This window comes from Podarcis tiliguerta (assembly GCF_965153285.1).
Source record: "Podarcis tiliguerta genome assembly, chromosome: 4".
NCBI classification, from domain to species: Eukaryota; Metazoa; Chordata; class Lepidosauria; order Squamata; family Lacertidae; genus Podarcis; species Podarcis tiliguerta.
This window is the reverse complement of record NC_139537.1, coordinates 66,783,273-66,806,358: the sequence shown is the minus strand read 5'-3', so window position 1 is coordinate 66,806,358 and position 23,086 is coordinate 66,783,273. Positions and strand designations below refer to the sequence as shown.

Sequence of the window (23,086 nt, the reverse complement as noted above, 5' to 3'; positions counted from 1 at the left end):
GGTGAACTTAAACTGAATTGGTACTATTTGCTATGCTGCAGGAGAAAATTCACCTAGGAACTAAACTCCCACATAGAAACGCATACTAACTCGATACACAATAAGACTGCTATCCATTTCCTTTTTAAACAGCCTCCAGCACAAGTTCTGTAGAAGTAAGAGGCCTAATGAAATTTATTCGTTTGAGTCAAGTAGGGTAAGTGTATTGATAAAAGCAAAAAGAAAATGGATAATTCAAATTAAGTACACATGCAGAAAAGAGCTATTTCTGTAAACAAGACTGCTGTCATTTCCCCCCATTCTGGTTCTTTTCGTATTATCTATGGCAACAAAAGTGAGCTAATAACTTGAAGGCCAGGCTGAGCTCTAAGCTTAACCATACAGCACTTACACTTTTCACCAAAAGATACTATAGCTCAATAAGTAAAGCAGCTCTTAATGTCCTGAATTTCATCTCCACCCTAGGGAGTACAGAAATGTTGGCTTGGTTTACCAGCTGATTGTTTAAAGCTAACTCCTCTATTCTGCAATGCCCATCAGAACATGCAGAAGACTTGGAAATAGGTATGGTCTTCTTTAACTTGAGAAGGTAAGAACTTAGGGAGTTCCTGACTCTCATTAAAGACACATCAATTAAGAATAAGTAGCTCTAAGCAGGAAACTAGAAGAACTTGATCAGGTGCTCTATTACTCCAGCTACAATCCTTTTATCAACTTCATAAGAGATTAGCCAACTAAGTTATACTCACTCGACCTACTAAAATCATTGGATAAGTGAGCCATGACTAACTTTGATTTTAACAAGTATATTCACAGTATGAATTAGTCAGATATTACCTGAACCTTTTGGGGTCCAGCTGTATTCCTAAAGTAACGCGTTTGCAAAATTACCTTTCTTTTGTATTGTTCAAATATACATTAAAAGCAAATGGTCCCACCTGTCCTCATCAGGACTCCAAAAATGATTTACTAATGATGCTGCCAGAGACTGTCACTTTACAGATAGATCTCTGCACATTGGCGGGGCATATAGCTCCATTCAAAACAATTTTCAGTCACCACTGCCAGACAGTAAAACTACTAATAAATATATAACATCTCCCCACAGTGTCTCTTGTTCACACTAAATACTTTGAAAGAACTCTAAGTGAGTCTTTACGCTAGATTAGAGTAGCCAATGTGGTTCCCTCCAGATGTTGCTGGAGTCCATCTCCCATCATCCCTGACCATTGTTTATGCTAGCTATGGCTGACAGTATTCCAGCATCTGGAGGGCACGATGTTGTCTATCCCTGCACTAAATTGGTTTTCTCATTATTCACTCCTCAAGATTCTCTAGTTTGTATGCATGCATTAACTGGGGACAGCAGAAAACTGGTTCTGATTACTCTAGTTCTACGTAGAAAGGTTTTCACAGAACCAACATTTAATGTCATGCCCTCTGCTTTTTGGATAGCCACTATACAAAATTACCCTTGGAACAGCATCGTTGTGCCTTTTGTAAAACTGGAACACAAGATGTTATCCATTATATTATATTATTCAGTGTCCACTTTACAAAGGTCCCCATGAAAAATACTTGCCGGAGTTTAGTTGCAGGAAGAACTTTGCATGTCTTTGATGTTTTGATAGTTTTCATTATATTACATTTTGTGCTTCTTAATTTACACTGACAGCCAGGAAATTAAGACCTAAATTTGAGACTCAACTCCGGTTTGTTTATTTTGCTTCCTATTTTGCTGAGGTTTATAGCTAAACAAATATAATTAGTAGTTACTCACCACTAGACGCTTGACACTGATACCACTGACAGAACTATTCCCTCCAATTTGTCATGGGATTGAATGACAGCGTGTTTCATAACATTAAAAAAATGAAATTTAGATTTCCATTCACTTAGGGATTTTGAAGAAGAGCAGTTGCTGTGCATCATTATGTTGGTCTGTGCAGCCAGACACATATACCAAGTGCTAATTTCATCATACTACTTTCTACCCAAATCTTCAATGTCAGTTTCACAGACCCATTCAAATGTCTAGATTAGCCAGAGATTCCATTAACCCCAAGTGCTATACAAAAATATGTTGCTGCAAGCTTTGGAAAGCTCCAGCACTTACTTGGGATTCCATTTTATCCAGCCAGCCCACAGAGTAAAAGTGAACATACAGATATGCTGTTAAATTTAATTGTAGTACAGCCTAACAATTTTTTCCTCTGTTGGGGGGCTGCTCTTGTAAATGTAACTTACCAACTATGCTACAAGTATTTACTAAGAATCGGAATGTTTGCCTTTCTTCTTCTGCCCCTTCTCCCCTGCCCACACATACATAAAGATCAGCTTCTCTTCTTTAAAATTATTCAGCAGTACATCAAAATTTTAATTCAGTTATTCCTACTCCCCTGGCGTTGTGCTACACAGTAAAGTGTGCTCTGCTTTTAAGCTGCCTAGCTAAATCTTGTTGCATATGCATTATAGAAATTAGACTTTGAACAGAATTTTAAAGCAGCATATTAGAATTCAGATAGACTTGTTCTGCAATTATAGAACTATTCAGGTTTTCACTAGTAATAAAACACTAATAATCTTACAAAAAGTGGGAAGCTGATGTAGCATGTTTTCTTAGCTCTAAAAGTTTAAGGATTTTTAATCATTTAATCCAGTGTTCCTTCTTATTGCATATAATGAGAAGGGTGCAATCAGATATCTTAGGGGTAGTGTGCCTCATCTAAGGGAGGGAGGGAGAAAGAGAGAGATCTGGCTTTTCCTGATTTGAATGTGGTCACAACATTTTTCTCCTGTATCCAAAGAATAAGAACTGTAATATTTATCCAGGATGTTCAGGAAGAAAACCCTATAACGAAAAGAAGTCCATGTAAACACAGAGCAGCACCAAGTCTGGAAAACAAGTCCCAAAGTATGGAAAGATCAGAAATCAGTTTGAATGAAAAAGAGAAATGCTAGCTTAAATACAGAGAGCAACCAAATGCCAAACAGCTATGGAACCCCTAGCAGACTGAGCTTGAAGAGAGGGAAAAGGGAGGCAAACACCAGCTAATGAGAAGATGGAAAATGTGGACTTTTCAATCAGCATCATATTTGGGAAGCACTGGGTCTGTATAAATTCAGTAAGAAAGATTAAGTGATATTAGGAAATAAAATAACTAATTTATCCAAACTGCACTCCCACAACCACAAGGGAAACATCTGTGAAAAGCATATCTCATTCTCTGACAATATAGCAGTCTCTTCAACAGTGGATTTAAACAATGGGGTTGTTGTTTTTAACCATTAAACATATTGTTTAATGTATGCAAATATTTTTGTTAAATGTGCATTCTTTATGGAAGAATATGCTGCAACACTTGCACCAATACAAGATTCACTAGAAACCAGCTCTCTATAACATCCGAACAACTGGATAAAACAAGTTTTCACAACACTGGCAGTGTCCAGGATGCACCAAATTTTGCAAAAACATCAAATCCTTATCTTAGCTACTTAAAAATAAATACTTGGTTGAAGTTGTTAAAGAGCTCAAAACAGAGGCTGAAATAATCCATATGTTATTCAATACCTGCTTAGGTATACAGTGGTGCCCCGCAAGACGAATGCTTCGCAAGACGGAAAACCCGCTAGACAAAAGGGTTTTCCGTTTTTCAATGCGCTTCACAGGACAAATTTCCCTATGGGCTTGCTTCGCAAGACGAAAATGTCTTGCGAGTCTTGAGATTTTTTTTCGCTCCCCACCCCCTTTTTCTAAGCCGCTAAACCGCTAATAGCCTTTTAGCAGCTAATCCGCTAAGCCTTTAATAGCCTTTAATAGCCGCTAAACCGCTAATAGCGCTAAGCCGCTAATAGGGTTGCTTCCAAGACGAAAAAAGCGCTAGACGAAGAGACTCGCGGAACGAATTAATTTCGTCTTGCGAGGCACCACTGTATATTTAAGTCATTATCACAGCATCCCATTGTGTCTGTGTATTTGGGATCATGTGGTACATTCTAACCCCAGTTATGAACACACTCATTTCCCCATCATAAATATTGGTTTAATTATGTTTATAATGTATGTTTGGTAAATAAAAATGGAAAAACTAGAGAATCAGTTCCTCAAACATAGAACCACCCAAACAAAAGGAAGAAAGAACACTATTTCAACCTAACCTATGTGTTAATTCGGGCTTCCTCAACCTCGGCCCTCCAGATGTTTTTGGCCTACAACTCCCATGATACCTAGCTAGCAGGACCAGTGGTCAGGGATGGTGGGAATTGTAGTTTCAAAACATCTGGAGGGCCGAGGTTGAAGAAGCCTGCGTTAATTCATACAATTAATGAGTAAGAAGTGTCATGGTTTATTGTGGTTCAGTGTGTTTGGGAAGTTATGGAGGAAACCAATATGAATAATGATCATTGTTTGGAATTCAGGATTGGCATAGACATGGTTTCTATGTGGATTTTTAAGGAGGCGGGTTCAGAACCATTTAGGCATAAATAACCGGAAACTGTTGGGTCTTCAGTTGAGTTTCAAGGTCCTGAGCAGATTTCTGAAAACGTTGGTACAAGGTATAGTAGAAGCAGCTTTTCAGGCTACTCATGAATAGGAGAAGTAACTGGAATACAATTCCATGGTGGACAGATTAATGCAGTAAGGAGCACAAAGCAGCCTTCTAAAAGGTCAGGCATATGTTGGAGAGGAAGTTTTAATGGAATACCAATGACAAACAGCTATAGTTAAAAGTGTTCTCAAGAAGGCTAAACAATATAGCTGGAGGCAAGTTTGTGGAAACCTCTTTATAGATACACCAATTGTGTTGCTTTACAGGCAGATAAGGAAACTGAATGTTATCCAGTATTTTAGCTTTGATTACTGAGGATAAGAAACTGCATATAGCGAATGTACAGAAAACTGAGGTGCTGGTGGCTGCTAGAATACACAAATTTCTGCATACACACTCAAAAGGAATGTGTTCATAGCAAGATGGATAAGTGACCAAGAGGAAATTAAATTAAAGATTTAAGTAAGTTAGGAGAAATTGGGAGGGCTGTGGGATTCTAATTTTATCAGCGCAAAATTGTGGGTATGGTGTTTTCTAGGGAGATTACATTCTAGGGAGATTACATTGAATCTTTTTTGGAAAACAGATACATATAGTCTCAAGTTACAATTTTCTAAGTCTCATATATATACGCATACACACACAAACACACACTTGGAAGCAGCATATTTTGTATACAATAAATAGATGTAAAGTGTTACCAAATCCAATGAAAGAGCTTTTTAGGTAGCACATGATGGTGGATAGGAAAACACTATTGATGTTCTAGTGTGCATTTATTATATCTATTAAGAAGTACTGCTGTCAGGCACATGTATCTGCCTCAGGGTCCTTATTGTGGAAACTTAATGCTATTCATACAAAGACTGTGGTATAAGGTGTGATATAATGTGGTGCAAAATCAGAATGCTCTTTAAATGCCTGGTTGTTTGCTTTATGTGTGGGAATGGGTGCTTTTGATCTGGGTTGTGAGTTGAGAGGTAAAAAGTCATTGTAGACCAGTAGGGTCCAAGAATAACCATAAAGAATATTTTTTCCTGGTGGGATGAATGGTGATTAACATATACAGAAGGGTCCTGGAAGCCATGGCATGCACAGGTGAGTATAGCTTTTCTATGTCCCAATGTTTAGGATTCAACTATCCAATTGAGTTTCAATAGCAATGGTGAGCGTGGTGGTTATGAAATATAATTTGTTACTTTTGGGGGGGTGGGGGAGATTCTGAAACACAATATTACCTTTCAAAGAAAAAGTTGGCTTTCAGTAATTTAAGGATGTGAGACCCAATAGGGCACTGGGCTTAAGTCACACCTTGTCTTGGTTGTTGGCGATTGAGAATAGGAGTATGGGATGCAAGTGCAATCTGGGAAAGGAAATATGGTTGCCGAATTCAGAATTACAGTTAATGGGTCTTTGAGTCTGTTAAACTTCTGTTAAATTCTAACTCACATAGCATTTGCTAGTAATGAGATAGCAGATCAGACAGCCAAGGACACTTTGGGGTATAAAGACTTGACACTGTGTTGCCTTTGTCCTCTCTGAAAGTAAAATGTTGGGTCAAGCGGATGAGTGATGATCAAAAATTATGGAAAGCAGATCTCACAAGTGAGAGGTAATTTTCTTTGGGGAGATTTCTGGATATTTAACCAGCAGCAAAAGATGAAACAAGTGGGCCCTGTTTAGGATTTTGGCATCGCACTGTACGTTTTTGGAGTAATTTATTCAATGTCAGATAGATTGACACTTTTCTTGTGACATCTGTGAGTTGGAAGGAACAGTTGACCATGTGGTATGGGATTGCTTGAGATACAGGGGATAAGAAGAAGCCTATCCCCTGGAAGCTGAATGGCTTGGGCATTATACATTTATCTTTAAGACTTTTGCAGGGGAGGGGGCAATATTTGAGGTCCAATGCTGTCAATTTTGTGGACATTCTTAGGTGATACAATACTATACTTTTTGAACAACTGTAACTGAGAATTAGCGGGACGCGGGTGGCGCTGTGGGTTAAAGCCTCAGTGCCTAGGGCTTGCCGATCGAAAGGTCGGCGGTTCGAATCCCCGCGGCGGGGTGCGCTCCCGCTGTTCGGTCCCAGCGCCTGCCAACCTAGCAGTTTGAAAGCACCCCTGGGTGCAAGTAGATAAATAGGGACCGCTTACTAGCGGGAAGGTAAATGGCGTTTCCGTGTGCGGCTCTGGCTCACCAGAGCAGCGATGTCACGCTGGCCACGTGACCCAGAAGTGTCTTCAGACAGCGCTGGCCCTTGGCCTCTTTGAGTGAGATGGGCGCACAACCCTAGATTCTGTCAAGACTGGCCCGTACGGGCAGGGGTACCTTTACCTTTACCTTAACTGAGTATTATTATATTATAGCAAGAGTCTGGCAATAACAGACACTCTCCTTTTTGCTATTAAAATCTGAGGAGGAGAGGGAGATTTCAAGTTGTTTGTTTGCTTCTAATGTCTTAAGTTTTGCACCCACCTTGTGTTTGTATCTCTGGCAATGAAGATGACATATCATTTGGAACCTGGAAGGATTTTTTTAAAAAAAATCAACCAGCTAATTAGCACTGGACACATCACATTTTTCACCTTTCCCAGGGCCAAGGAGGACTCAGTTGCACTTGGTTGCCTAATAATTCATCACAACTTGGCAGATGTGCTGGTGGTGGATGAAGAGCCAGGGAGCTGATTAAAAGGCAGGAAATATCACTTGCAGCATATAGAAGAAGTTAGGACAGCTAGCTGACCTGTTGTTGCTTTGATAGTGGGGAAAATGTCAGACAGGTAGCATTGCTGGGTGGCTGTCATATCCTCACAGAATGTTAGCAGACTTGTCAACAGGAGCAGCTCAGCTCTGTGCCAGCCCCTGGAGGCCATTTTTGGTGGGACAGCCACGCCACAGGGGCAAGAGCTCCATCAATGGCCTAAATTGTTTGGGCAAATCTTGTGTAATTAATACCTTGCCTATTTAATTCAATTAATAAAACTGTTTCCCATTACAATCCAATTAATTTATGTGTGTCTTTCAATGGTACTCACAAATCACTAGTAATTATACACCCAACATGGGTTTACCCAAGGCTTTTTATTTGCATTTGAGGAGATATCCTCAAGCACAAAACAAACATACATTGTAGCATGTACAAAAGGGAAAACCGGCTCCAAATGCAGCTGGTCTTTCAAAGAACAGCAAGAATTAGCCCTATAATTTACCACTTTAGAGAACTTTAAGCCATATCTGTAAACCATGTGCTGCAGCCTTCAAACCAGATGCAATGTGTAAAAATCTTGCAGTAATTATGAATGATCAAGTACGAGAAATACTCCTTTGTTGCAATACTGCTGCTTCTCCACTTTGAGATTTTAAGGCAGAGCAGTTCAATAAATTACCTAAATAAATAACATGTTAATACCATACTGACACGTATCGGCCATACAAAATTTCTATCTTCCGCAAACAGCTTTGCTAATATTTCCATGTTAAGTATTTATGGGGAGAAACTTGTTTTTACTGTATTCTATGGGCACAACATACTTACTACAGGAGTCCCATCCAGCAAACAATTACACTAATATTCTGTTCCCAATGTTAACCAATGCCTTGGTTAGCACTGCAATCCTGAAGGCCATTTAATCACAACTGCAAATTTTTCAAGCAAGTGCTCTCATTGTGATCAATACCAAACAAATGCAAGACTATCCTTCTGTTTACAACTCTATAATCAAATAATAGGAAACAAGCTGCCATTGCTGCCTACTTCACAACCTTATGTGAACAAGTGAATACAGTATAGGATTACAGTATCCGTTTAGAATTACAATCCTAGACACGTAATTGCTATCAAAAGTCCTGTTCATTTCAGCAGAACTAAAACTACCATATTTAAAGTCTAAAGTCGCCTCCAGATGACTCATTTATTTAATATTTTATTTCATAAAATTTAGATGCTGCTAGATTGTAAAAAAAACAACTCAAAAGAGTTTACAAAAGGAATAAAATTATCAATAAAAAGAGTTAAAAACATTCAAAAGAAAATAAAAACAATAAGCTAAAAACAAATTAAAACACTTGTCAACAATCTACATTTATGAGTAGGCCTATATAATCAATAATGTTTTAGCAGGTGCCGAAAAGAGTATAGTGAAGGCAGCTGCCTGATGTCAATAGGAAGTGAGTTCCAAAGTGTGAGAGCCGACACACTAAAAGGCCGATTTCTTATAAATGCCGAACAAGTATTATGTGACACCTTTCCGGATCCAGTTTATCATGCATTTATTAATTTGTCAAACCTCGCGTTAAACCAGCTCTTTGTTGAGCCTCCATTCTGAGGGTCTGCGGGGAGGTGAGAGGGCACTGCTTCATGAATCATTGTTACCCAGTGCTACCTCCCCACCCACCCCCATCACCTTTCTTTGCTATAAAAAGATCGATTTGGAGAGGGAGGCGGGGAGCAGGAAAGAGAGAGCAGCTCCCTTTCATTCCAGTTCAATCGTGAAAGCTGCGTTTGCCGCTACGTGACCGAATCCCATCCCAAAAAAAAAAACCATGCAAGAAGCACCCCAAGTGACCAAACCGGGTTATGGCGATCCCCATCCACACACCACCCCTGTCAGCTTGTGCACCGTTCTCCAAAACCTGCCCTTCTTTTGATTTCCTGTTTGCGGAAGTCACGCTCTAGATAGGCGCGCGCACAAGACGCATTTGCACAGCCCCTAAATAAATGCAGCGGGACGACGACGACAGCCTGGGCAAATGCATTAAAATTCCTGGAATTGGGGGGGGGGAGCGGGGAGTGAGCATGTCCACACACTACTCATCTGCATTTTCAGACCAGCGCCTAAGAAATGGGAAGTGGGTGAGGGGTGGGGAACTGAAGCACCACATGAGAAGGCATATCGCCGCCCTTCTTTGCACTTTTGCTCCGTGACCCCGCCGCCGAGGGCAGCCTGAAAGCCACGCGCCCGAGCTCTCCACAAGCCCCGCGGCGGCGGCGGCGAGAGGAAGCGCGCACTTGCTTAAGTCCCAGTTACTATTACTATACCCGGCAGCAAGAGTGGAGGGGGAAAGGGAGAGGAGGGCGGCGCGCTACACACCCAGGAGGAGACCGTCCATGTCAAAGATGAGGTGAGTGACGGGCTGAGGCGACGTCGGAGGAGGAGGGCAAGCGGGCGAGGCCATAGCGCTGCAACAGCGACCCCCGCCAACAGCAGAGAGAGAGAAAGAGCGATAAAAGAGAGCGCCAGGGAAAGGGGGCGGAGCGCTGCGGCGAGGAGATGGGCGGCCGGAGAGGCTCTGAAGTGCGCGTGCGCCTCTGGCGGTTCCACTCGCGTCCCGCAGATTGTTGGGGAGGGAGCGGGGGACAAGGGAACGCCGAGCGGTGGTTTGCTGGCTTGTTGCGCATGCGTGCCTGCGCTGCCCGGCGGCTCTGCTTTTTCCGAGACGAGGAGCTCAAGCGTCGCGGTGGCAATTTCAAGATGGGGAGGAACTGGAAAGGGCGTCCGGTTTCGCTGCGCGCGTGCGCACAGGATGGGGACTATTAGCATTTCGGCGGCCGCTGCTGCAAATGCGCCTTTGGGAAGCGAGGCTGCGGGGGAGAGGGATAGATAAATAAATGAATAAATGCTGCGCTGGAGAAAGAGGGGAGGGGGGCTTCGCCATCGACACACAATGCACAAGTGCGTAGTGCACGCCTCAAATGGAGTTGCGTCGTATAAACCAGAAGCAGCCCAAGGAGGCATAACAGGTCGACGCTAGGGCATGGATACAGGGAAGTAGTAAGCGGCGTTTTAGATCCCACAGGTTTTAATCCCAAGTAAATGAATTTGGGGACGCAGCGCTAAGGTACCATAGTGTTTAACTTCGGGGTGTTTTCAGGTCAGCGTGAAGGCAGCGTGTTCCAAAAGTAGTATTATGCAAAGGGTGAGAGCCGCGGCTGCTTACGTGGGAGCAGGTGGAGCTCTCTAACCAGGAGTGCTAATGTGGTTTGAACTATGTGCTTTTCTTTGGGTGCAGAGTTGCTACCTAACAGTACAATCCTATACATGTCAGTTTAGCAGTGAAACCCAGGTCAGCAAGCTTAGGATTTCAATTTTGCATGTCAGAAATTAACGATAAAAGACTTCCAAGGTTGCAGTCCTAAATACACTTCTCAGGAACTGAGTTGAACACAGGCATGTGTCCTTAGGAGCAAACGTGCAATCTGCTCAAAAATAAAGTTGCCTAATTTCACACACACAGCCAGCAGCTCCCCACCCCTTCATTTCATTATCTCACTATCGTCTGAATCCCATCTTTGCCCCCAAGTAACTCAAGGCATTTATAACGGGGTGTTTCATTTATCCACAAAACAGCTAAATATTGAGATAGGTTGAAAGATTGTGAAATGAACTCTAAGGCTGCAGTCCTAAAAAACCTCATCAGTAAGTCTCTTCAGTGATGCTCCCTTTTGAATGAACTGTAAGCTACCCAGTGAGTTTTAGAGCTGATCAGGAACTTAAACCTTGGATTTGTGTACAGACACACACATCCCAACACCACATCTACCTTTACAGGAGGATGGTCTTTTATTTTGAGAGGCACATTGTGTGGTGGATTGAGCAGCAGTTGCCAGCTTTTGGGGTCCTTGGGGCACCATTGCATACTGAAGAAACTGCCATGATGAACACCACACCCCACTACAACCAAGGACACACTGCAACCTATTCAGCCTCCAATGGAATATTTGTTCAAGTCTGATTTTAGTGGTGGGGGAGGACCCCTCAAGAAGCAGGGAAGACTTCTGTGGGTATTTGAGTGCCTGCAGGTACCTCACTGGCAACCCCTGGTTACTGTGGTAATTGTGATTACATTGTGATAATAAAATGGGCGGAACTCATGAGCTCCTTGGGTGGAATTCATGAGTGCATTTAAAGCACTAAGATACCATTTAGCCATAGCTTTCCCCAAATAATTATATGAACTCTAGTTTGTTAGGAGTGATGAGGGTTAGAAGACCTCTTGTTGCCCTCCCAGAGCTACAAGTCCTAGAATTCACTATGAAGAGGGATTGATGGTTAAACCACTCTGGGAATTGTAGGTCTTTTAGGGTCTCCCAACAACTCTCAGCATCCTTGACAAACAACAGCTCCCAGATGTATTTCTATCAAGACTTTATGTGGTATCATGGTGCTTTAAATGTATGGCATGAATGTAGCAAAGGATTGGCTGAAAACGATGCAGGTAGAAAATTAAATGCATGTGAATGAATTCTCTACATGCAGTCGGTCCTTTTAGAAGGTGTCTTCTGTATAAAATTGCTTGGGGAAACAACTCCCTTCTGCACAATTCTGTTAAATAGAGATGGAATATAATAGGTTATAATGTAGCACCCTCTCCCGCACCAAAGTATCTTATTGAGTGTTTGCTACATAATAATTATATGTTTTGGATCTTGGCTTTGATCCAGAAAACAAGGGACATATTTATGGGCCATTGCTGCCGCCAGGAAACAAACAATCACGAGTGCCTGCTGTTGCATAGTAGTAACATTTATAGGCAACTACTAGCTTCATTTGTGAAACAGTCAAATTGGACTGTGGACTTTAACCACTGTATTCTTCTTGCTTCCCTTTTTCAGAGGGAAATGTTTTTAAATGTGTTTGTTTTCCTCTGGAAGAATGCCAGTCATTGCTTTGAGTATGGGCATGGCTTGCCACAGAGAGAGAAGGAGAGATTAAATTGGTTTCCACGAGTTCAGGTTGGCTGTGTGGGGCTGTTTTCACAGAAAAGGTAGGATAATTACATCAATGAAGCTTCAAAGTGTGCCGTGTGCTGTTCTGTCATTTCAGATTCTGGACTTAATGGTCTTACTGGGCAGGGAGTAGGATAGGGGAGTCTCTAAGTGGTAACGTATATTACTTTTTTGATCTTCAAAATGCTTTGTTTTGGGGCCCTCCTCATTCTGCTGAGTGGGGCCCAGGACATCTTCTATCCAGGTCTTCCCTTGGTGGCACCACTGAAAGCATGTTTTGTATTTGCTGCTTTCACAGAAAACAGCCCTCAGGGTGAAGTAAATGCAGCTGCCCAGCAAATGAGCCCCAGACCTGGAGGTTATCGCTAGAAAATTCTTTTATGTCCAAGCAATCCCGAATATGTCATCTAGCTTTTATCGGAGCGATGCCTACAACTTGATAGCGTGGCACGAATACAGAAAACTTTTCCTTAGGATATAATGAGGCATGACCTGTTTCAATAACAGTTGTGGGAACATTCGGTGTAGGGAGAGAAGTAGAATAACATCTAATGAGCTATAGCTAATGAGCCATACCCCTTTACCTGTTGTGTGCTCAGTGAGATAGATGGACATGAGCTACAGAAATATAATCTTGTATTTATTCTCTATTGGCAGGTCACATCTGGAAACTCATTTATATTTTGCCCCATATGTGCAATGCTTTAGAAGTATCTTGCTTTAAAGCATTTAAATTTTATGTCATCAGCTTTCAACATGTTATGTGCAACCCGATCCTATGCATGTTTACTTGGAAGTAAGTCCCACTGTGTTGAGTGGTATTTTACTGCAGTAAGAGGATTGAAACCCTACTTGGCATTTAGATACCACCTTTTAATGGCCAAAAAACCCACCAGCGAGGCAGTTTTGAAAGAAATGGAAGATTTTCTTTTAAAAATTTTTTTCCAAAAAACGCTTCTAATAAAATCAAAATAATGAAGGGAGATAATTAAATCAGAGGACAAGGAGAAGAAAAACAACACCAGGAATAACATAATCTTCCATGCCTATGAATTTAGCTAAATAAAAATGTCTTGCAGTACAATATTATGTGTTCCTACTATGCCCAATGAGGCCATACGCCTAGTTAAAATTACAGTCTGAATAAGCCTTCTAAAGATTCTAAGATACTAAACTTGGTAGATCCTACTAGAGAGACATTCCCTAGAAATTCCCATAGCTGTGATTTCATCACAATAGGACATGGGTACACAACATGGTGCTCTCTAGTGGTTGGACTCGACTAGCATGGTCAATTGACCAGCATAGTCAATGATGGGAGCTTTCTCTGCAGTACAACATGCGCTGAACGTGCATCTGTCTAACAGATGATAAAGACAATGAAGATGACACAGGGTGAAGGTGACATAAGGGAACGATGTCATCTTACACTATTTAATGGAGCAGTTATGCAGATTTATTTTGGAAGAGGTCCTCTTTAAGATTTTGATGATGATGATGATCACAACACAAAAATACAAAATGAGAACACAAAATAGATGTGGGTATCTATCTGTCTCAAAAGACAAATGGAGTGTGCTTCTGGGGGCAAAGTCAAACCGCTGGAGAATCACAGCACCCACCATGGCTGCAGAGACCCATAACTCATAACTGCTGCCTCCCATGTTGCTTTTACTGCAGGGCAATGTGTATGGAGCTCCTGGACTGCCCAGATGACAATACCCTTTTCTGGCTTCACTGATGTGGTCCAAAGGAAAGCAGACCAATACATTTGGCACCAGGTTGGGTGAAGGAGTTGCCAGAAAGAGGCATACAAGACACCGCCCACTCTTGTGTAGGGTTTACTCCTTTGCTTTTTCTTCTTCCAAGTATGCCCCACAAGGCAGTGGGTACAAATTTTTCCTTGGGTTTACTCCCAAAGCCTTTCTCATGAAAGACTATAGCCTCAAGGCAATGGAGGTTTAGAATCAGAGTTTTCCTTTTCCTGGGATGTTAGGATATTTCCGTTCCTCCTTAAAAAGGGAACAGGCTGTTGTGTGTCACAAACGTGCGTACTTCCTGCTCACAGGGAGTTTCCGTTTTGTATATAGCCTTTGTCTCTGGCTATCTCCTCGACACGAAGGCAAGCAGTCATGTTTTTCCTTTGTTCTGACCAACGTTGAATAAAGCTGTAAATATGCTCCTCTGGGTGCATCTTCTGTTGCGGAGTCTGCTGAAAAGGGCGTGCATGAGTCTTGGAATGTGTCTGAGGCTCGTGTTGCTAATTGACTGATGCTGTTCTACGGGAGATCGAGAGATCGTCTGGAGACGATGTGTAGGCTGCATGATGGCCTTTGTCTCCCTGGCAGTATCCCAACATGGGCTACCTTCCCAGGTTTACAAGCCCCATCTGCTCCTCATTTCCCTTTACAGCACATGCATCAACTGCCTTCTTGACTGTTGGAGGCACTGATAGTCTTCTACTGTCTTCACAGGCAGAGGAAGTTCTTAACTCACCAAGAGTTTGAAACTCATTGGCTATCCAGTCAAAGCCATTCCCAGGGTGTGGCCACTGTCACATGCTGACAGATTCTAGGAGCCGAAGGTGAGAACTGAGTGCATGTCGAGGAGCCAAAGGTGGACAAACTTTCAAAAACTCCTGTATGTACTGATGGGCCAACACAGGTCTTTGGGTGTGTAGAGGCAGTTTGGACATGTGTTCAGTGTAACATGTGAACAAGCCTAGAATTATGGCATATCAAGTGGTAGTTTCCTCTTTGGAGCAGATCCAAAGCTCCTTAAGGAAGGCAAATGTCTGAGACTAGAGGCTTCCAGCACAAGCTGGACATTCTCTTTACCAAGTGCTCATACTTCAACAAATTACTATTGTGCACGACATAGGCTCTGCTGATGTTGCAAATGCTGATGGCTAACTACCATGGTCATTAAGATTATTAATTGAATATTGCCCCTTGTTAAAAGTGATCACAGTTAACCAAGCACTTAATGTGAAATATAAAATAATTTGTTTAAGCATCAAATATGATTGATGAATTTATCATCAATATCATGATGTAGCTATCTCTCTCATACCCAGAGCTGCTACAATAATGATTTGTTGTATAATTATTTCATAAATGTTAGACATGCCATTTAAACCAGTCCTTACCAGAAGCTGTAACAAATTAGTGTTGTGTTTAACAACTATATTTGACAGCTTTCTTTCACATTCTAACATAATAGTTTTCAATGAAACATTTTAGCCTAACAACTTTGCCCTTGTCTGGAGCAGAAACAAATTAGCTTAATGTAATTTTAAAAAGATGAATTAAATAGCAAGATGTTCAGCATTAATATTGATATATGTTCTAATGAAGTAGGAAGACCAACATCCTGAGGCCAACTTCCTGTATTATGATTATCCTTTCTTATATTGTGAACTGCTTAGAAAGTAGGAAAATGAGATATTTTGAAAAGGAAATTTCAACCTAAAAACAGGCTCTTCTATCAGTGTTACCAGACGTTTTCTGGCAGACATCCTATTCCTCAGAAGCTATATAACCAACAAAAACATCATGCTTTCCCAGTTACTGTCTATCCATGCTGGAGAATGTTTTACACATCAAATCTATGTCTCTCATACTGTCGTTAAAGATATTTCCTTGTCAGAAATTGTTACGGATGCATATGATCTGTCTACAGCAGCGGCAGTAAAATCTTGGTGGTTCATTTTAGGCAGGAGGTAGACGTTGTTTTTTACAGCGAAGTAGTTTGAGAAGAGGCATCACCTCCTATAATTTACAATGCACAATTGTTTTGTCCAGCTGTTGACTTTGGTTAAAAAGACTTTTTTCAGGATTTTGTCACTATTCAAAAACTGTTTACCAGAGTAAAGGTGGTTTGAATACATCTGTCAGATTAAGATGAATGTATTGCCGAAAACGTTGTTTTTATTTCAACCAATCCCAGGGATAAGTAACATGAATTGTTTTAAGGATTGGCAGAAAGACATTTCAAGATTTATCTAGAGAGGCAAGAAGCCAAGAATAAAAGATAAGTTATTAACCGATCTTAAAGAAAGAGGAGGCTTCCATGCTCTCATCTTGGACACTGATTCTGGGCCAGAGGAGCTAGGATATGGAAGCGATTTTGCAGCTCCAAAGACAAAGTGTGGCTCATGACTGTCCTTCTGTGCATCACATTCCTCCAGGGAGGTTAGTCTCTTGCAATGGGCAATCTTCCTCCTCCCTAGGGGGCACCCCATCTGTGGTGTTGTTCCATCACAGTCAGCTCAGCTCTATTGAGAAATGCTGCATGTTGTCCTGTAGCTCCAAGTGTGACTAGGCAGGCCTCAAGTTGCTCTTCCAGCAAGACAACCAGCTTGCACTTGCTGCAAGTGTGCTGTTGCATGTTCTCCGGCAGAAAGACAAACATAGCATAGGTATTGCAGGTCGCTGGAGCAGCTCCCTCACCGTCCATGCCTCTTGGTCCTATACACTGTGAGACAGTACTCTGGACCTCCCTTAAACTCCTTCACTGTGAGTGGAAGGGGACCCTCTTCCCATTCTTTGGATCCCCTGGGAAATTCAACAAGCCTGTTGTGCCTGGAACTGGGTGTGGAGAGTGCAGCTGAATTGGACAACTTAAGGAAGTACCATCCACCTTGGGCCTGCCCATAAAAAGCAAGTCTAGAGTGAGAGCCTAAGGTGATAGCCACTGTTCTCATGAACTCTTCTTCTTGTGAGACTTTTGTGAGTGACCCTGGGTGAGAACCTGCAGGCTAAGAGGGAGGGTGCATCAGAAGATAATGAATTGATATTTATAGACATTTAGTAACTTTGCACAGTCGTACCTTGGAAGTCGAACGGAATCCGTTCCGGAAGTCTGTTCAACTTCCAAAACCAAATTGTGGCTTCTGATTGGCTGCAGGAATTTCCTGCAGCCAATCAGAAGCTGTGGAAGCCCCATCAGACATTTGGGTTACAAACGAATATTTGCAAACCGGAACAATCACTTCTGGGTTTGTGGTGTCCGGGAGCTAAAACGTCCGAGTTCCAGAGTGTTCAGGATCCAAGGTACTACTGTATTAATGTAACCTTTTTATATGTAACCACATATTTTTGTAATCTTTTGTTTCAGTTCTCTGTTGTTTCTTCAATTTTCTATATACTGCTTAGAGCTATTTTAATTTATTAAGTGCTATAGAAGTTAAATAGTCAACCAATCTTGCAGTTCCCAGCAGGTCAAGACAGTATACACAATTAACTGTACATTCCATAAGTGAATTTCTATGGGCAGGATTCAGAAAATAATTCCCATCCATAGAAGCCCTGCTCAAAGATTCCACTTGTGCAGTGAGGCTCCCCCTGCATGCCCCCCCCCCATTGGCCGGGGTCTGGGTGGGTGGGAGAACTCCCAGAAAAGTGTACAGGGAGAGAAAAGCAAGAGATCGTTCAGCCTGCAGTGGTGGAATTCTTGCCCATACATGCAGAAAGTATGTGCTTTTTTGAATGGCTTTTTTGCCTGAATTAAAAAGGGCTTTTATAAAATAAAAACAACAATATTTTGCTTTAAAATGTACTTATCATTGGGAATTTTCCCAAAGAAGAATTGAACAGAAGGTAAAATTTCAATGTGTGACTTCTCTTGTCACTCACTAACGTGAGGGGGAAAGACATGTAATCTGGTACAATTCATGAGGTTAAAATCATTGGAGAAATGCCCCCTGTTTGGATTATTTCAAATGCCTTTCTGGCCAAGGTTAATTGCTGCATGACACAAATTCAACAGGTGCAACTTGTAGGAGCAACAGATCTTACACTAGCTGAATTTTTGCCCAACATGCTCTTCTTAAATTCATGAAGTCTCTGTAAAAGAAGAAAAGCTTGACAATCCTACCTTAAGGCTCTGAATAAAGTCACCATGAGTACTCGAGCACATAAGCAAAAGAAGGATACAGCTGTCAAGGTGAACACAGGAACTTTCAAGATAAAGCATTATTCCCTTTATCCATACCCCTCAGCGTCCAGCTGACAGTATTTTCCCATACCTGAAATTTCCATGAAAGTTCTTAGCTTCATGCTCAAAAGCAAATATATATCACTATCCTGTAGGTGCAGGTGATGTCTCTCCACAGAGTCTGGAGATTACAGTGGAATCTAAGCTTTTGCCATATTTACTCCTAGGTGGACAGAGGTGGCTCTATGGGAGTTGTAGCGCATCTCAGCTTCTGAATAAACTGGGAGAATTTTCAGCTTTCTGTACTGGAGTCTTATGTAAGATTTCCAAATCTGTTGGCGCTTGGGACAAAGGGAGGGGCGCAGATGTAGCACAGCCTGTATTTCATTTCCTCAGGGCCATCCTAAGTCCTGTGTAATGTAGACTCATTAAAACAACACCGTAATTAAAACAGGAGACCTGGGTTGTGAGATCACGAAATGCATGTGTAAACAGATACATCTTCAGAAGCTGTTAGAGTACAACTACAGATGCGATCCCCCATATTTCAGCAGGGAACACATTCCATAACACTAGTTCCATGAGGGAAAAAGCCATGTGTGTCAGAACCTGTTCAGAACCTTAGAATCAAAGTCTGAGACAAAAAATAAGCAGACAAGGCAACAATGAGCATTGTGAGAATTCAAAGAGAGTGCTCAGCTAAACTGAGGCAAGTATAGGCCACTGAGAGCAAGCTTCCTTTTTGAACTAGTGGTCCTAATGCTTAGCGGCGGGGGGGGGGACCACTTCTCTCAGTCTGTAGAAGCACCAGCCTTCACTATCATTTCTTACCAAAGCCACTGGTATAAAAAATACGGCTTATAGAATTTGTGCAAACATTGCATTTTGTTATTGATTACAGCTTTATTCTTATACTTAATTGCCTGGGAATAAGTCCTATGGAACTCTGTTGTACTCACCTTTGAATAGACAAGCATAAGATGTCTACAAAGCAAAAATGTATGATACAATTCCTAACTGCTTTTATGTTTACAAACTATTTTTTTCCTGCTTTCACTTAGTTCTAATCCTACAGGTAACTTGCAAATCCTAGATCAGATCGGATCAAATCAGATACAGTTTGGGAACAGGTTCCATGAAAGATCATGGATCCATCCTTTTGTAGGCCACCTAGATAATTGTACAGTATTTGTGGATAGTTATCCAAATTTAAATAAGAGTAATTATAGTACAAGTCTTCAGGTTGTGAAAAATCAGGTTTGGGATAATAAATAGTATCTCTAGATTTTTGTTTTGTTTATTATTTTAAATTAGACATTAATAATAATAAAAACTCATAGAAAAATGTCTAGAAGAAAAGCACTGAGTACATTCCAGTAGTTCCATCTGTTGGGAAGTTTTCAAATAATCATCTCAGAAACTTCTCCTATACCCCATGGCAATCGGTATATGGAATGCCACAATTTCCCATCTTGTCTCCAAAGCTATTTAGCATCTATATGAAACTGCTTGGAGAAATGTGTGGGATTCTGAAGTGTCATCAGTATGCTAATAACACCATGCTCTGTTAATCTTCTTCATCTAATCCAGGCATAGCAGCTGACATTCTGAGCAGGTATTTGGAGTCAGTAATGAACTGGGTGAGAAAATAAACTGAAGCATAACCCAAACAAGACAGAGGCGTTGGTGGTAAGTAGTTCAACAGTTCTGGATTTTTGTTTTCACTTCTGGATGGGTTTTGCTCTTCCCTTTAAGGATTGGATTTTGTAGTTTGGGAGTGCTTCTGGACCCTGCTCCATGTTGTTCAGGTGGCATCCCTGACCAGGTGTGATTTTGTTGATTCACCAGCTGTATCCTCTTCTGGGAAAAGAAAATAGTCACCCATGCCTTAGTAACTCTAGGTTAGAATACAATAACATGCTTTCTGTGAATCTGCCTTCAAAGCTTCTACACACCTGGTCCAGAATGTGGCAGCTAGGGTAGAACAGAGAGGAATCATTGCTTTGAACATATTGCAATAGTGCTCAAAGATCTGAATTGGGTATAAATTTGTTTCCAGGCACATTTCAATTGATGCCTACCCTAAGCGGAGTGGGCCCAGGTGCTTGAAGAATCACCATATAAATCTGCTGGTGTGTTAAAGTTGTCACTGGAGGCCTTTAAAAAATATTCACCTGACATCAAAAGTGAGGGGGATAGCCAAAAGTGAGGGGCATAGTGATACAGCCTTCTCAGTGTCTGGATGGAAGTTACTTCCTAGAGATGTACCAAAGGCACCTCCTTTCTCTCCATCCAACAATAAGATAAGGTTGCGTGCCAAGGTCCTTTGCCCAGCAGTTCCCTATTGATTAATAACACAGAGACACGCGTATTTAGGTTAATGGGCTAAAACAGGCCACAACTTTATTGGTTACAGATGTGAGTGGTATGGCTTAGGTTTTGGGTGAAGCCAGGCGATATCTTGACTCCTGCCCATCTGCAGGGAATTGAACTAAGGGTAAACGACCAGAAGGGTGAGCCCTATGACTTACATCAAAGGGGCACCCCGAGGGGTTCCCATTGGGGTCGTGGCATGGCCCTAGCCCGTGTCTGGGCTTTGGACAGGATCCACACACCCAGATCCCTTTGATAGGATACCCTTATCGAGGAGGTACAGGCAGAGGCTACAACCTCCCCACCCTTAAACAAAGGCTTACCCAATGCCTAACCTTACAAAGTTGTGACGATTGCTTGGTAGGCGAAAACCAATGGCCCGTGCCAATTTGCCAAGTGGGAAAATTCCTACCTGGCCCCACCAGTAAGGCAGCTGACATTTTTCCATAGCAAGGTTGTGTCATACCAAAGCTTAAAAAGAGGGTGGGTGGCTTGGGAGATTTGGTGAGGAGGCAAGAGAGGGAAGCCCTGCTGGCTATGCCCCAAGCCAGCATAGATTGGCCGGGTGGGCATGACACGGCTGGGAGTTGGTGCGAGGGGGGCATCAATCCCCCGCCCCTGAGCCGAATTACCACAAGGGCCTTGATGCCCAGCCTCGATGCTGCCCAGCATGAAAGGTGAATGGTCCTATAAAATTTTATCAGGCCTTTAAAAGAGGGTGGTGAAGAGATAACCGTCAATAAGCTACAACCTGCTGCATTTTCAGGCCAAAATTGGCTAATTGTTAACTAATGGGGCCTTTATGGTTTGGTTTAAGTTTTGTTTTTGTTTTTTGGATACAGCTAAAATATGGGGGGGTAGGTTTCTGTTGCTGTCTTGGGTACCATTTGCGGCAAGGCAAAATACAAATGTTTTAAAGAAACAATTAGAACTTTGAACATGATAACTTTATTTCCATTTCAATCATGTTTCTGGGCTTTTTATTATTTAAGGGACAATGGAAACAGTTTGGAAAACTAGCATGTAAAACAAAAACAACTTAAGAATGTAGGAAGAGCTTGCTGGATCATGCCATGATCCTTCTAATCCAACACTCTGTTACAGTGGCCAACCAAAAGCCTATAAAAAGCTTAAAAGCAGGGCCTAACTGCACTCATTTCAATGACTGGCATTCAGAGACACATTGCCTCTGATATGTGTCCTGTAAAACTTCAATTTACATTAATTTTGTGGTAAAACTCAGTTTTGGCAGTTAGAATCTGAGGGTTGATTATTATTATTATTATTGGTAAGTTACTTTTTAAGTTACCTTGGCTTGCCCTGGGACCTTATGGTGAAGGGCAACAAATAAAGAATAATTATTTCAAAGGTTTTCTAATGGTAATGTGTCAAAGTGGAAATAATTCCCACGTTCCCTTCAAAAAGTCACATCATAAAAAGCATTGATCATCAAAGTAACTTTCGCAAATAAAAAGAGATTCTAACAGCCCATTCTTGTGCAGAATTATGCATGCTCAAGTTGGTTGTTCTAGAGCAAAATAAGGTAACCGGAGAAAAGTCCAATACAAAATGTTATTGGGGTTTTTTGTGTGTTTTGTGTTACAAAAGGCAGAAAGCCCTTTCATAGCTTTTTAGTCTGATGGTATGGAAAAAGCAGTGGGATTCCTAAGAACAGCCTTTGCCTGCTGTGAGACACTGATTTCTTTCCAGCATTTATACCATTGTATGCTCAAAAAAAAGGGGGGGGGGGGAGAAAAGTTAAATTCAAGAAATTTGTAATTTTTACCTGAAGATTGATTTTCCTCAGAGTGAAAGCTAGTAGGTTGTAATGTGCTTTCTTAAGATATGCTGTGTCACAAGCCTTAAGTTGTGAAATATGTAATGTTCCTTGACGGCGTATGTTATATAACAAAGTTAATGTGTAATGTGACCTACCCAAGGCTGTCTGGTCATGAACTGGAAATAAAAACCAGACTTAACACTGTTACATTATGTGCATGGTTTTGGAATTTGGACTGTTCTTTCTCTTACAGGTCAAAGCAAGATAAGTAACTGAATTGAGAAATTGTCCATAAAATGTGTTAATAGAGCAGAAGAGGAAAAGATAAATAGATAAAAAGAGAGACTATGTTTTAGTACACATGCAAAAATACCAAAAATACTTTCATAGATCTTTCATCAAAATGGAGAAAGAAGTTCTAAAAGACAGCACAGTGTATTTTATCATCTTTAGGGAAAAGTGGAACCAACATTTTGTCATTTCAAGGAGAGTGACTCCCATGAGGTAATCAAGATCTTAGACACAAAAATGACATAATAATGCATGTAGGTATTTTCAGAATGGGACTATATTACTTGGTTTTGTTTATTATTATCATTTATTATTTTGATTATTATTTATTAAATTTGTATGCCACCCCATACCCATAGACCCCAGGGTGGTTCACAACATAAAATTACAAAAATGGTTTAACCTTGTTGTTGTTGTTGA

The 23,086-nt window shown here is 41.3% G+C and overlaps 2 protein-coding genes across 8 annotated transcripts in view; one reads left to right on the top strand and one right to left on the bottom strand.

Annotated features, from left to right (window-relative positions):
- The window catches only part of PUDP (pseudouridine 5'-phosphatase), a 68,203-nt gene extending 58,305 nt beyond the window's left edge, over positions 1 to 9,898 (bottom strand). The window contains exon 1 of the mRNA XM_083438143.1: positions 9,650 to 9,898. Within this exon, the coding sequence (XP_083294269.1) occupies positions 9,650 to 9,734 (85 nt within the window). The 5' untranslated portion in view covers positions 9,735 to 9,898. The remainder of the gene's footprint in view (positions 1 to 9,649) is intronic.
- The window catches only part of STS (steroid sulfatase), a 91,368-nt gene continuing 77,810 nt past the window's right edge, over positions 9,529 to 23,086 (top strand). The window contains exons 1-3 of one of the 7 annotated variants that reach the window (XR_014510444.1): positions 9,529 to 9,680; positions 18,450 to 18,539; positions 19,813 to 19,911. The gene's annotated coding sequence lies outside the window, so the exon portion shown is untranslated. Of the gene's footprint in view, positions 9,681 to 11,985; positions 12,324 to 18,449; positions 18,540 to 19,812; positions 19,912 to 23,086 lie in introns of those variants that run through there. The other 6 variants (XM_083437865.1, XM_083437864.1, XM_083437867.1 and 3 more) reach the window with 6 other exon arrangements.